A 13,878-nucleotide genomic window follows, 5' to 3' on the forward strand; every position below is an offset into this window, starting at 1 on the left:
TCGAATTTTGTAATTAATGATAAGTTTTTTTTTTTTAACTTTTTTTCTTTCTTCCAAGACACATTAAAACTTTTAAATATAAATGTAATAGTTTTCTTTGTGCTCAACACATAGTGCTTAAAAACACACTAGATGTGTTATTTTTGTTGTCTTGCTGCAAAATGAAAGAACAGATGCTTTAACTTCACTCAGTTTGTGGCTTCAGTTTACTTGGACAAAATCGATACCCCTCTTGTGCACAGGGTATAAGAGATAGAAGTGCAGTCTCAAAGTGGATTGCAGCTGAAAAAGCAAACGGGAGCATATAGCCACTATAAAAAGAGCCTGCAGTTATATGGTGGTTCAGGGGACTTTGATGGATGACATCAAGTTGGTTCATTCTGGGAGTTCTGCATGCAAATTCTGCATTGTTACAGCATAAAACTTAGAAACTTTGTAAGGTTGTTAAGATTTTGCGAGTGCATTAAGTGAAACTGGTGCCCTCAAACTTTTTATCTTGGGTCCTGTCATCTCGGTTAGCAGTGTGCGAATCATTCAGTGCCTTTCAGAGTGGGCAACTTTTAAAACATTCGTTTGTGTGCAGTCGCGCAGCTGTCTTCTGGGACCCCTACTGCATTAACCTTTATCAACTTAACCAACCTCCACGCGCAAAGTCGAATTTCTGTTCTGTATTTCTTTGTTTTGTTCTATATTGCTATATAAATAAACTCGCCTTTGCCTGACTTTATTATGACCCGCCCAGGACCAGCCTGTAAATATCGCTTAGCCAGCGATGTATAGAGGGGAGTTCGCGCCGCCAATGAGCGCGCTTGACCCTGAAGCATCTGCTGGAGATCACGGTGACGCGCGTCGCAACAAACGCAGGAGGCATCACGTTGACTAATATCCCCGGTGCACGAAACCTACTATTATATAACAATATACAAGATGTCCAAGCCACTAACGGACCAAGAGAAGAGGAAGCAAATTTCCGTGCGAGGTCTCGCCGGGGTTGAAAACGTCGCAGACCTCAAGACCAATTTTAATCGCCATCTGCACTTCACTTTGGTTAAGGACCGAAATGTTGCAACGAAGCGCGACTACTACTTCGCCCTGGCGCACACCGTCCGCGACCATTTGGTGGGAAGATGGATCCGGACGCAGCAGCATTACTACGAGAAAGACCCGAAAGTAAGAAAGTCAAATGCCGCAGTTTCAAGTCCGGGGCCGCACGTACACCACCGACAGACGGGAGGAGGGGGCGAACCACACAACCGCAGTAGAGCCGCAACATTGCAAAATGCGAAAATATACATTTCTATTTTTCTTGCAAGTGTAATACTGTGGTATTTATATTGCACCAGGAAATGCCGCTTAAAGCTAATGTTTCGGCAGATGGCAAAATTTTATTTATTTATTTTTTTCCAGCAATTGCATAATCTTTAATGACTTCATGCCTGCATTCGGTGTTCTGCAGATCAATTGACACGAATGTATTGGAAGAGCTTTACTGTGTGCCCTTGACAACTGTATCAACAGGTCGAATTGTTATTGAATAATTGTCGAGCGTGCGAGTTCGAAAATAATAATAATAATATATGCACATCTTGGTTAAAACAAGTAGACCTAACAGTTTAATTTTTCTTATTGCCAATTGGAAAGATCGATGAAATTGCTGCACTGAACCGCTGAATTTACAAAAAATTCAGCAAAAACAAGTTTTCTGCATAATTTCAGCATTTGATACGGTTTTTATTTTTATAAACGTAACACGTTTAGATTTAAGTTTAAAAATCTTCTATTGATTGAATAGTTGTTGTTGTCATAATAATTCTTGCATGCATTATTGTGATTGGTTTTCTTTCCTGTGTTTATTTTCATACAGAATTGTGATTGGTTCAGTCCTAAAACCGGAAAGAGAAGGTCTGGTGTTGCCACAATGCAGCTAGTTTATATACTTTATATATGTATAGAGATTGCTAATGTGTCGTCATCATGACGTATTCCCAGTGGTAAACGCAAAGCATTTTGGGAAACCGCGGCACAAACATAACGCGCCAGACTTCTATGCATGGAGGGAAGAACGCTATAAACTGGAATAGAAGTGGCGTAAAGCATAAGAACGGAATATCCTTTTATCGTTTTCCAGCGTGGAAAAAATAATAGTACAAGCCATGTTTCAGAGGTGACAAATAGTTGACGAATGGCATGGATAGCAGCAGTAAGGAGCCCAAGATTACCTTCGATAACACTCCACCACACACGATGGTGTGTTCAAAGCATTTTCACAAAGGTAAGTTACAATTACTCTCTGTAAATGTTATGTTGTGGGCAAAAACCAGCGTGTTTTAGTTTGACTTAACCAGACCATTAGCTTAAGTTACCAACGTACTAAAGCGTAACGGTTAATCAGTTTTAAATGTTGTAAATCTAGGCTACATAGCAATTTATTTGGTGACTGTGTTTGCAGGCAAACCTGCCTATGAAATGTTGGAGTGAGATCCTGACTGGACCCCTTCTCTGTACCTCGGCCATACTGAGGTCAAAGTCACGAACACAGACCGGTTCAAGCCTTTTTGGAGAATTATATACCATGCTCACATCTAATATGTAAATGTTTATTGTTTTCCAAAAGATTTTGCAATGTCTCTTCTCAGATGTAATGATTTTTAGCCATGTCTGTAAATAAAATACACAAAGACCGAATGAAATTCTGCCTCCTTTATCTGTATTAAGAAAGAATTGTGCAAAATCAGTGTTCTTTGGTTGCAAACACAATTACATAACTTAAATAGTAGTAACAATCCAACTTAATTTAAGTTTCTTTACATATTTAACATGTAAACACATTTAGATGAATACATTTACATTATTAAAAAGTCCATAGAAAACTTCGTGTGTGTATGCACTAACACTTAGTATCATGTAGTTGTAAATATATGGGTGCTGGAAGTTGGGCAACAGTTTGACGTCCCTTGACCAGTCGCTCTGCTCGTAAGGATCCAGTCTTTTGATTCCCTTTTTTTCTCGTCATATCTCGTCTTTGCATTAGGATTTAGTTTTAGGCGGTATGGTACGACAATGTTTTCTTTAGTCCGCTGCATTTTGTACGATTATATTCTGTTTTTCACGCTAATTGTTCATTATTTTCATGCCAGAACACTAGCCTGTTATGCCAACCCATGTAAACTGGCCAAACATACCCATAATTCTTTGCGTTCTGATGACGTTGCCGCCCAGTTGGTCACATGTCTTAGCAATCTCTAATAGACTATAATTATAGACCTTATTAGCAACTTGAATTTTAAGTGATGTTAACCACTGACAGTATTATACTCAAACATGCATAAGTTATCCTAAATCGTGAGCATACCTACTTTGCAAGTACACATAATTTCTACAGAAAATGTAAAATTCTATTTTCTTTTCTTTTTTTAAATTATAAAATAAAGAGCTAAAACACTGTCAGTCTTAAATTAAACAAAATAAAAATAATTATAATAATCGAAGGGTATTGGATACTCTTTCTTTGTATTTGGAATTTCTCTGGCATCCTGACGGAGTGTTCAACCTTAAATGCTGACAGCTAATGGTGCTATTTTTACATGAGCAACGTGTCAGAGACACAGTACACAAACATTCTTCAGTCCTAACCTTTGTTATTTATAGACAAGAGACTAAATATTACAATCTATTTTTTCGTGCACTAGCAAATACTCCATGATAGTTGTCATTGTGCGACCTTCAGTGATTGAATGTTTTGCAGTGGCGGTCAGTGAGGTCTCAGACATGCAGTACAGATCAGGCTTGTGTTGTGCACTTGTCACAATAATGCTTGTCACTAGATAGGCTAGTCTGCTCAGGAGCAAGGGCTTTTATGGCTCCTACTTCTAAACGGCGCTCAGCTGTTGGTGTTAAATATAAAAACTTAAAAAAAAAAAAAAACGCTCTATTTTAAATTGTTATTATCTTTACTCTTTTATCTCACCTCTAGCGTGTGTACTATCTCTCTCTGGAATTCTACATGGGGCGGACCCTTCAAAACACCATGGTAAACTTAGCTTTGGAGAATGCCTGTGACGAGGCCACCTATCAGGTGAGAGGAGATATGTACAACTGAACACTAATAGCAAATTGAGTGCTGCAGTGATGAAGTATTTCTGAGTACAGCTTTGCAGTAGATGGCATACACCGAAAACTACTGTGCATGCGCACATCAATATAGTGTAATTTTTCTCACACTGTACAACAATAATTACTATATTTGCATTATTGTAAGGGGTAGATGTAGTCCTTAATAAAACACAATCTAACAGGTAGAAAATTCTATTTATTGTTAGCTTCTGGTTTTTCCTGTATTCCTTCTAGCCACAACCGGAATTGAGAACCACTCGTCTATGCAGTATCTATAAGGAAGTGAATGAATTGTGTGTAATTATCTGTTAGTATTCCATTCACATCAATGCTTTACCTTTAAAAAATAAAATTTTGTATAAAGAAAGAGGTCATTATCAGTCACCATCATCACCAGTGGTACCATAATAATAAATAAGGAGCTATAAAAAAAGAGCTTATGGAAGTGATCTAGATCTGTGTGTATATGCATTGTAATACTGCTAATCTTGGATCAGTTGCCATTCTTTAATTCTAATTAGGATATGATTCATTCTACTAGATACGCACTGCTATGCTGAGAATACCTACAAATATGTGTTTGATAAAAGATGAAACCAGGCAACATGGCATGCTTCGTGCTCTCAGAGGTTACATACCTTCTTAGGTTTCTTCTTGCTCTCATATTCTGTTTCTTCTCAGCTGGGTCTGGATATGGAGGAGCTGCAGGACATGGAGGAGGATGCTGGCCTGGGCAATGGAGGCCTTGGTCGACTGGCAGGTGAACTTAGTCTCTTTAAATGTGCTGATCATAAGATTAATAGAGGGCTTGTGTTTACGGGATGGTGCTTTAAATCACTTTATTCTGCAGCTTGTTTCCTGGACTCCATGGCAACCTTGGGCCTGGCAGCATATGGATATGGAATCCGATATGAGTTTGGAATATTTAATCAGAAAGTCGTGAATGGCTGGCAGGTAAAACTTACTTGCAACACTATCTCAGTGAAATGTATTTCACCGCTCTTGGTGCATTTGGCTCTGGGTAAATGACTGACATCATCTGACAGGTGGAGGAAGCAGATGATTGGCTGCGTTATGGCAATCCTTGGGAAAAAGCCCGACCTGAATACATGCGTCCTGTGCATTTCTATGGTCGAGTGGAGCACAACCCTGATGGAGTGAAATGGGTGGACACACAGGTGAGAGCAAATAAACCATGTATTTGCATTTATTTGGAATGGAAAAGCCATTATTCACATTTTAAAATACAATCTCATTTTTACTTGTACACGACCATTCAAGTTTGGGGCCAGTAAGATTTTTTTGAAAGACATTAATACTTGTATTACACATATAGACATTAAATTGATAATAAAGACTTTTATAATTACAAAAGATTTATATTTCAAACAAATAAAGTTCTTTTGAACTTTCTATTCATCAAAGAATCCTGAAAAAAAAAAGTCTTTGTTTCCACAAAAATATTAAGCATAATATAATATTCATAATAATAATAAACCATCAGTTTATCACATTAAAATTATTTCTGACATTAAAGACTGGAGTTATGGCTGCTGAAAATTTAGCTTTGCCATCACAGGAATAAGTTACATTTTTAAAATATATTAAAAGAGAAAACTGTTGATTTAATTTGTAAAAATATTTCGCAATATTACCGTTTTATTGTATTTTTTGATCATATAAAGGAATCCTTGATGAGTGTAAGAGACTTTTTACAAAAAAACATTAAAAAATCTTACTGACCCCAATCTTTTGAATGGTAGTCTACATCAGGGAGCTCAGTAGAGCCTATAGCAGAACAACCAACAACCAAAGCAAGACCCAAACTGTGTCATTATATCAGATGTACTGTATCTGTACATTTTCCCATTACATCTGTACCTGTTTGATTCACCAGGTCATCCTTGCCCTTCCCTATGACACACCTGTCCCAGGATACAGAAACAACATTGTTAACACAATGAGGCTCTGGTCTGCCAAAGCTCCATGTGAATTCCACCTCAAAGACTGTGAGTTTTCTTCAGTCAATCAAAGAATGATCGTCAGACAAGCCCACAAGCCTTATCATTCATTTATCATTCTGTAAATATCTAGTATTACATGTAAATGTAATTCATAAAAAAAAAACTCTTGATTGGAAGTACAAGCTGTGTCTTCAAGCCTTAGATCTTATAACAGAATTTCTGTTTGCCTAAACAGTTAATGTTGGTGGATACATCCAGGCCGTTCTGGACAAGAACCTAGCTGAGAACATCTCCCGTGTGCTTTACCCTAATGACAATGTGAGTGCAGCTCAAGTCCACCCAAGTGATTCATATTAAGAAACAAAACTCGTGACTCTTGGAGCCTAAATGTAAACAGATCCTCCTGTTTGTATATGTCAGTTCTTTGAGGGGAAAGAGTTGCGTCTGAAGCAGGAGTATTTTGTGGTGGCTGCGACTCTCCAGGACATCATCCGCAGGTTCAAAGCCTCCAAGTTTGGCTCGACTGAGGTAGTGCGCATGGATCTGACCACACTGCCAGATAAGGTAAGACAGCTCTGGAGCTCTTTCTTTCATGTTAACACACTGGACTGTAGAGAACATTCAACACAGTTCTCGTCATATCTGGTGTGATTTATTCACATTAATAATACTGAACAATAAAACTTAATGCATTGGCCTAAACAAAATTACTACCAATGAAGGAATTTCACATTTAAAAACCTGTTTTGTTCAGGTTGCTATACAGCTGAATGACACTCATCCTGCGCTGGCCATCCCTGAACTGATGAGAATACTGATAGATGATGAGAAACTAACCTGGGACACGGTAAGCTGGAAATTCCTGGTCATCTTGTCATTTATCATGCTCAAAAAAGAGACATGCAGTCAAGCTGTAGTGTAGGACTATTAAATTGATTAATAAGGGTAATATGAGGACATCGTTTAAATTTGCTGATTTATAGAATGGAGCCCTTTTACTGATTGTGATGACATGTTTAAACAGTTATTTAAATTGGAAATCTGTTTTTTTATTTTTGCATTTAATGTACATTTATAAATACTTTGTGTTATATTACTACTGCTGAGGGAGTGACGACAAATTTGACACCTTTCTGTCTTTTGACCACTGTAATCAATCTCTCAATACTTTTTTCTTTTTTGGGAATGCAAAAATATATGTGTTGTAGTTTCCTTTCACCACAGTAGAAGTTTTCCAAACTATGACTAAGTGTCTATTTAATTTTACCCACATGGACCTACACCGTAGTGTATTCTTTTTGCCTCTTCTAATGTTCAGTTTTTCTCTCACTCTGCCTGCACTCTGTCTTTCTCTTTCTTCTCAGGCTTGGGACATCACTGTGCGTACTTGTGCATATACAAACCACACTGTGTTACCAGAAGCTCTGGAACGCTGGCCTGTCGATCTGTTCCAAAACCTTCTGCCCCGTCACCTAGAGATCATCTACGAGGTTAACCGACGTCACCTGGAGGTCTGGGAACAGATGTTCTTTTCTTGGCACATTGCATTTGAAATGTACTTGTAGATCAAAAATGAATTTGATGTTTTTTGAGGGGGTTGGGAGATCAGTAATTGCATTTGGACTGTAGGACTGTATTCACTCCAAATAAGGAGTAAACTGCACAGTGATGTTATATAAACAACCTCTTCTGCTCAACATGACTCAGCATCCAGTAAATCGCAGATGAAGGAATGTAACTTCCCATGTACTTTCCCGCCTGTTAGACTCTGTTTTGACCTTGCATCTTCTGTCTTGTTTTTCAGAGGATCTCTGCGCTCTACCCTGGTGATCATGATCGTTTGAGACGCATGTCTCTTGTTGAGGAGGGCGGTCAGAAGAAGATTAACATGGCTCATCTCTGCATCGTTGGCTCTCACGCAGTCAATGGCGTGGCACAAATCCACTCAGACATTATTAAAGATACTGTGTATGTCTCTTAATGCTTTATATTACAACACAGTGGCCCAAAAAAAGTATTTGGACACTTAAGCCACATTTAAAAATGTATACAAAATGTATACAGTAAGATTTTTAATGCATCTTAAAAATGTTTCTCATCTAGGCTGCATTTATTTGATCAAAAATACAGTAAAAATAGCTATACTGTGAAATACTATTACAATTTTCATTTTAAATTTTAATATTTTTTTTAAATGTCATTTATTCCTGTGATGGCAAAGCTGAATTTTCAGCAGGCATTACTCAAGGCGCTCAAGGAACATTTCATATTATTTTCAATGTTGAAAACAGTTGCACTGCTTAATATTTTTGTGGAAACCCTAAAAATAGAAATATTTTGTAAAGTTATAAATGTCTTTACTGTCACTTTTGATCAATTTAATAAATCCTTGCTAAACAAAAGTATAATTTCCCTCAAAAAAGCCCAATATTTTGACCATGAGCATTTACTTGCAGAAAATACAACATAAGCATACTTGTCCACAGCAATGACATTCATACATTTGCATCTTAAACGTCCAAATACTGTTTAAATCAACATAATATGTCTGTCATTACCATAATTTCATATAGTGTTTAGTCCTGGTGAATAACTCAGAGATGTTTACAGCTCTAAAATAGTCCTGTCTAATTTGTTGGGGTTATTTTTTTGTACAGTTTTAAGGACTTCTATGATGTGGACCCACAGAAGTTTCAGAACAAGACCAATGGTATCACACCTCGTCGCTGGCTCGTCATGTGTAACCCTGGACTGGCTGAGGTTATCGCTGAGGTAAGGATCATTTCATGATAAAAAAAATACATGTATTATTAACAGGTAAGGAACACTACTGTGAGAACATATAAAAAGTATGATAACCGTAGTTAATACATCTTTTAGTCCAAGCCTTTGAAAGCCATTCATGAACTTCATGAGAGAAACACTGTGAAATTTAAGTCAGTGTTGACTGAAAGTCCCTGTCTTGTGTTAATAATTAGAGAATTGGAGAGGACTATATCCGCGACCTGAGCCAGCTGAAGAGCCTCTTGAAGTTTGTGGATGATGATGCTTTCATTCGAGACATTGCCAATGTCAAACAGGTGAGACAAAAAAATCACATTCAGAGTGAAATTTAGCTCATATTCTACATGATCCTTGATGGACATCGTGTTATGTTGCTTTGCCATTTGCAGGAAAATAAGCTGAAATTTGCAGTGCATCTAGAAGAACAATTCAAGGTAAAAATCAACCCAAACTCCATGTTTGATGTCCAAGTGAAGAGGATCCATGAATACAAAAGACAGCTGCTGAACTGTCTGCACATCATCACCCTCTACAATCGTAAGTTGCGGAAACAGGAAACAGCTTGCTCTAGTTTTACACGCTTCTCATACAATGGTGATACCAAGTAATGAATATCTAGCGTGCTACTAGAAAGTTTGGAATAGCAAGCTAGTATTTCTTTCCAAAGATAGTCTACTTAACTTTACTATTTTGTGTGATCAGGCATCAAGAAGGAGCCCAACAAGGCCTGGACTCCTAGGACCATAATGATTGGAGGCAAGGTGAGAGTGATCGCTTCACTGACCAATAAGATGTGTTCTACCAAACTCTGAACACTAATTGGCTAAATCATGCATCTTCAAGCCGCTCCTGGGTATCACACAGCTAAGATGATCATCAAGCTGATCACAGCAATTGGAGAAGTGGTAAATAATGATAGTGTGGTGGGAGATCGTCTGAAAGTCATCTTCCTTGAGAACTACAGGGTCACACTGGCTGAGAAAGGTAGGATTGATTTTTTTATTATTGGACCAGCTTCCTGTATTATTGATTCACTCACACTTCTTTCTCTCTTTCTACAGTCATCCCTGCAGCTGACCTGTCTGAGCAGATCTCCACAGCAGGAACAGAAGCTTCTGGAACAGGTAACATGAAGTTCATGCTGAATGGAGCTCTGACCATCGGCACCATGGATGGGGCTAACGTGGAGATGGCAGAAGAGGCAGGAGAAGAGAACCTCTTCATCTTCGGCATGAGAGTGAAGGATGTGGAAGCTCTGGATAAGAAAGGGTGACAAAGCAAGCTTCAATTAAGTTTTAGTGCATTCATTTGTTAATGTTTATAAAAGCTTTATCCATTTAAATGTATTTTATGAAACATTCATCCACTTAAAAAGAGATGTGGGCATTAGCAAAATAAAATTAAAATGCGGTCAATTTTATTCTACTGGAGGAAAGGGTACAAATGAGGGTATCGGAAACAGTTCTGCTTGACTTAGCTGAAGTTGGTTTGTTTCTAGATATGATGCTTTGGAGTATTATAACCGCATTCCAGAACTGAAGCAAGCCATTGATCAGATCTCTGGAGGATTCTTCAGCCCTGGAGAGCCGGATCAGTTTAAAGACATTGTTAAGATGCTGATGTGCCATGACAGGTAAGAAAAACAACAACAACAAATCCTAGTGCTATGTCTCTCTTTTATTTATATTTTTTGGATATATCTGTCCTTTTTCAGTCCCTTTCTCATACAGTCACAGTTTAACACTGATGATATAAATTGTTAAAAATGTTGGTTGTCTGGTGTGATCGAATTCAAGGTGTTTGCTGACTATGAAGACTACATTCAATGTCAGGAGAAAGTCAGCGCCCTGTATAAGGTTTGTATTATACTTTTTTTTTAATGTTTCGGCGTATTTCAGGTAGAGTCTTTTGCCAAAAGCCTTTCGTTTGGGGTAGGTGATATTTAATGTTTAAGAGAACAAAATCTCTTAAAAATCCTGAAAAAAAGTATCACAAGTTCAACAAAAATATTAAGAAGTGCTGTTTTCATCAGTTGGTAATAATAAAATGTTTCTTTAGCACCAAATCAGCATATTAGAATGATTTCTGAAGGATCTTGTGACACTGAAGATGGAAGTAATGGCTGCTCTAAATTCAGCTTTGCAGGAATAAATTACATTTTAAAATATATTAGAATAGAAAACCATTATTTTAAATGGGTAATAATAACATTTAATAATATTACTGTTTTTACTGTATTTTTCCCAAACATTTGAATGGTAGTGTGTGTGAACAAGATGAGTGGTTCATATTTTTGGTCCATTTTACCTGAAGAAGAAGAAGAAGATATGTGCATAAGTTATTATTTAATTAGGAATACACTCCAGTCGGGGCTTTAAATTCAAGATGGCTGTTCCATCAGTGAAAGAACACAAGTTTATTTGCAAATATGTCATATAATTCACTTCTGATTTAATGTTATGCTTTAAAGGGCTTTTACTCACAACAACAAAAAAAAAAAAAACAATGCAGGAGCTGACTTGTTTGAAACTTGCTCCTCTTCCTCATTCTCAAACAGAATACTAAAGAATGGACCAAGATGGTCATCCACAACATTGCTGGCTGTGGCAAATTCTCCAGCGACCGCACCATCGGCCAGTACGCTCGTGAGATCTGGGGCATGGAGCCTAGTCTGGAGAAGATCGCAGCTCCAGACGATCCCCGCTAAGTTGTTCCACATCAACAAAATCTTCCTTTTGTTATAGCTGTTCTCACATTCAGTTTATTTACCATTGTGAAGATGTATTAAGGTGATTTTAACAGTGACATGTCATAGGAGATGTTACTTCATCTTGCCGTCAGACAGCCAGAATACCTCACAACTTCTCTGCATCCCTGGTCTAGCTTTGTGGCATGTTTATATACAGTATATGTGTTTTCTTTTTGTTTTTTTTTTATGTTTTTGTCTATCCACATGCCAGCAGAATAGCACAGCCTCATCCTGGAGAACCGAATATACACTGTGTATTTCAAAACTTATTTTGCCACATATCACAGCATGATGATGACTGTTATGGAAACAGTTTAAGAAACCACCATTTTATTTATTTTTTGTGTGTGTGTGTGTGGGTGTGTGTGTGTGTGTGTGTTTTTAGACTCAAATCTTAGACTGATGATGAAAAATCACGTATACTCTATTTTAATTTCTGACAGGCAGTTATTACATGAACAATCCGGCCTTTAATGAGTTCAAATATGGTACAATAACAGTCATAACCAATATAAAATACCTGTTGAGATGTCCGTCATGTATTCTGACTGCTTGAAACTACCTGCCTTAACCATGCGAGGGTTGTTTGTGTATGTTTAGGTCTATATCTCTGCCCGTCTTTCATTGGCCTGTTGATGCTCATAACTTGAGCTCCTCACTTTAGCACTTTAGATATGATCTGTCACTTTTGTCCTCAGGTTTACTGTAGTTCTTTCCTGTTGCAGCTCTGGTTTTCACATTAGACCTGCAGAAAACTGTTAAAGATTCAGAAATGTATTTACTCAGATATATTATGATAGACTTATTTATTTAGAATAGGAAACAAATGTAAGTGGCTATTTAGCAGACAATACTTCAAATCCGCAATTAAACTAGACATAAATTCCTGGTTTAGTGATAATGGATGGTGGTTTATTTATGTCTCCCCTACATGGACTGAACCTAACCTGCAACTTATTTTGTTCGCAGCTTCAGCTGCCACCATCCCCTTCATTCCCCTTCTTTGTTCTGTCTGAATGTTTTGCTTGTATTGTGGGTGACAGCAAACACCAAACAGTCCTGCTGATGCCCTTGAAGAGTGACAAAATGAAATAAAGTGATTAAGATTAAGTGATTAATAGCTGTTTCTGCTTTTTGCAAGTATTCTTATGTTCGTTTTGCAGATGACTTAATACAGAAAGGTTAATGTACACTTCATTGAAAAGTGAGCTTATGAATGCTGCATTTATTTGATAAAAATACAATAAAAACAGTTTATTGTGAACAATTATTGTAATTTAAAATAGATGTTTTTTTTAAATTGTAATATATTGTAATTTATTCTGGTGATGACAAAGCTAAATTTTGTTAAAATGTAGTCTTTTCTCTCACTTTTGATCAATATATCCTGCATCCTTGCTGAATGAAAGAATTAAAAACTTAACACACACACACATACACACACAGTGTTGGGAAAGTTACTTTATAATAAGTTACAGATTACAAGTTACCCTATTTAAAATGTAATAAGTAGTGTAACTATTTCAATTACTTTATTAAAGTGATGTAACTGATTACATTTGATTTCTTTTCTAAATTTCTAATGAATGTTAATGAACTGTTAATCATTTTCAAACATTTAAACCAGACAGGGTTAACCCTACAGTAGGTTAAATACGGATTTAAAATCATAAGATATAGTTAAATGATACTGTTTTTGAAATCAAATCTTTGCATGGAAAATATGTCAGGAAACACTGGCATCTAACAATGCCTTTGGAAAAAACAGTTAATCTTAAAAAATAAAGCAAGTACATCAACCCAAATAAGAAATAAAACAGTTATCAAATAAGCATATGTCCTGTTCTGTGACCTAAACTCCTGAAACATTGATGTCTCATATTTTATGCATTTTGGGAAAGAAATCAATTAAATCTGAAAATATTCATATGTAACCCCCTTTGTAATTGTTAACACTTTCATAAGTAACTATAATTTAATCACACATTTTTTCTCAGTAACAGATTAGTTACATTTATTTTGTAATTAAATAACATTACATGTAACTACTGTAACTACACTGTAGGCATATATATATATATATATATATATATATATATATATATATATATATATATATATATATATATATATATATGTATATATATATATATATATCTTTTTATCTTTTCTACAGTAATTCTTAAATTATTTTCCACGTAGTCTCTCAATTTATATGAGGTCAACAACTGAAAATGGAATTACTATACAATAAAAAGGGGGGAAAAA

General features: G+C 36.6%; 1 protein-coding gene across 1 annotated transcript; it reads left to right on the forward strand.

Annotated features, from left to right (window-relative positions):
• The first annotated feature begins 785 nt into the window (after nt 1–785).
• LOC109057234 (glycogen phosphorylase, muscle form-like) lies at nt 786–12,730 on the forward strand. The gene is made up of 20 exons (XM_042759767.1): nt 786–1,170; nt 3,974–4,075; nt 4,795–4,873; nt 4,964–5,067; nt 5,160–5,291; nt 6,011–6,122; nt 6,313–6,395; nt 6,498–6,641; nt 6,832–6,924; nt 7,442–7,588; nt 7,882–8,045; nt 8,735–8,849; nt 9,056–9,157; nt 9,251–9,398; nt 9,564–9,622; nt 9,704–9,845; nt 9,923–10,130; nt 10,360–10,494; nt 10,651–10,717; nt 11,419–12,730. The coding sequence occupies exons 1-20, from the start codon at nt 928–930 to the stop codon at nt 11,566–11,568; spliced, it is 2,529 nt and encodes an 842-aa protein (XP_042615701.1). The 5' UTR covers nt 786–927; the 3' UTR covers nt 11,569–12,730.
• The last annotated feature ends 1,148 nt before the right edge of the window (nt 12,731–13,878 follow it).

This window comes from Cyprinus carpio, chromosome A7 (assembly GCF_018340385.1).
Source record: "Cyprinus carpio isolate SPL01 chromosome A7, ASM1834038v1, whole genome shotgun sequence".
Classification (NCBI taxonomy): domain Eukaryota; kingdom Metazoa; phylum Chordata; class Actinopteri; order Cypriniformes; family Cyprinidae; genus Cyprinus; species Cyprinus carpio.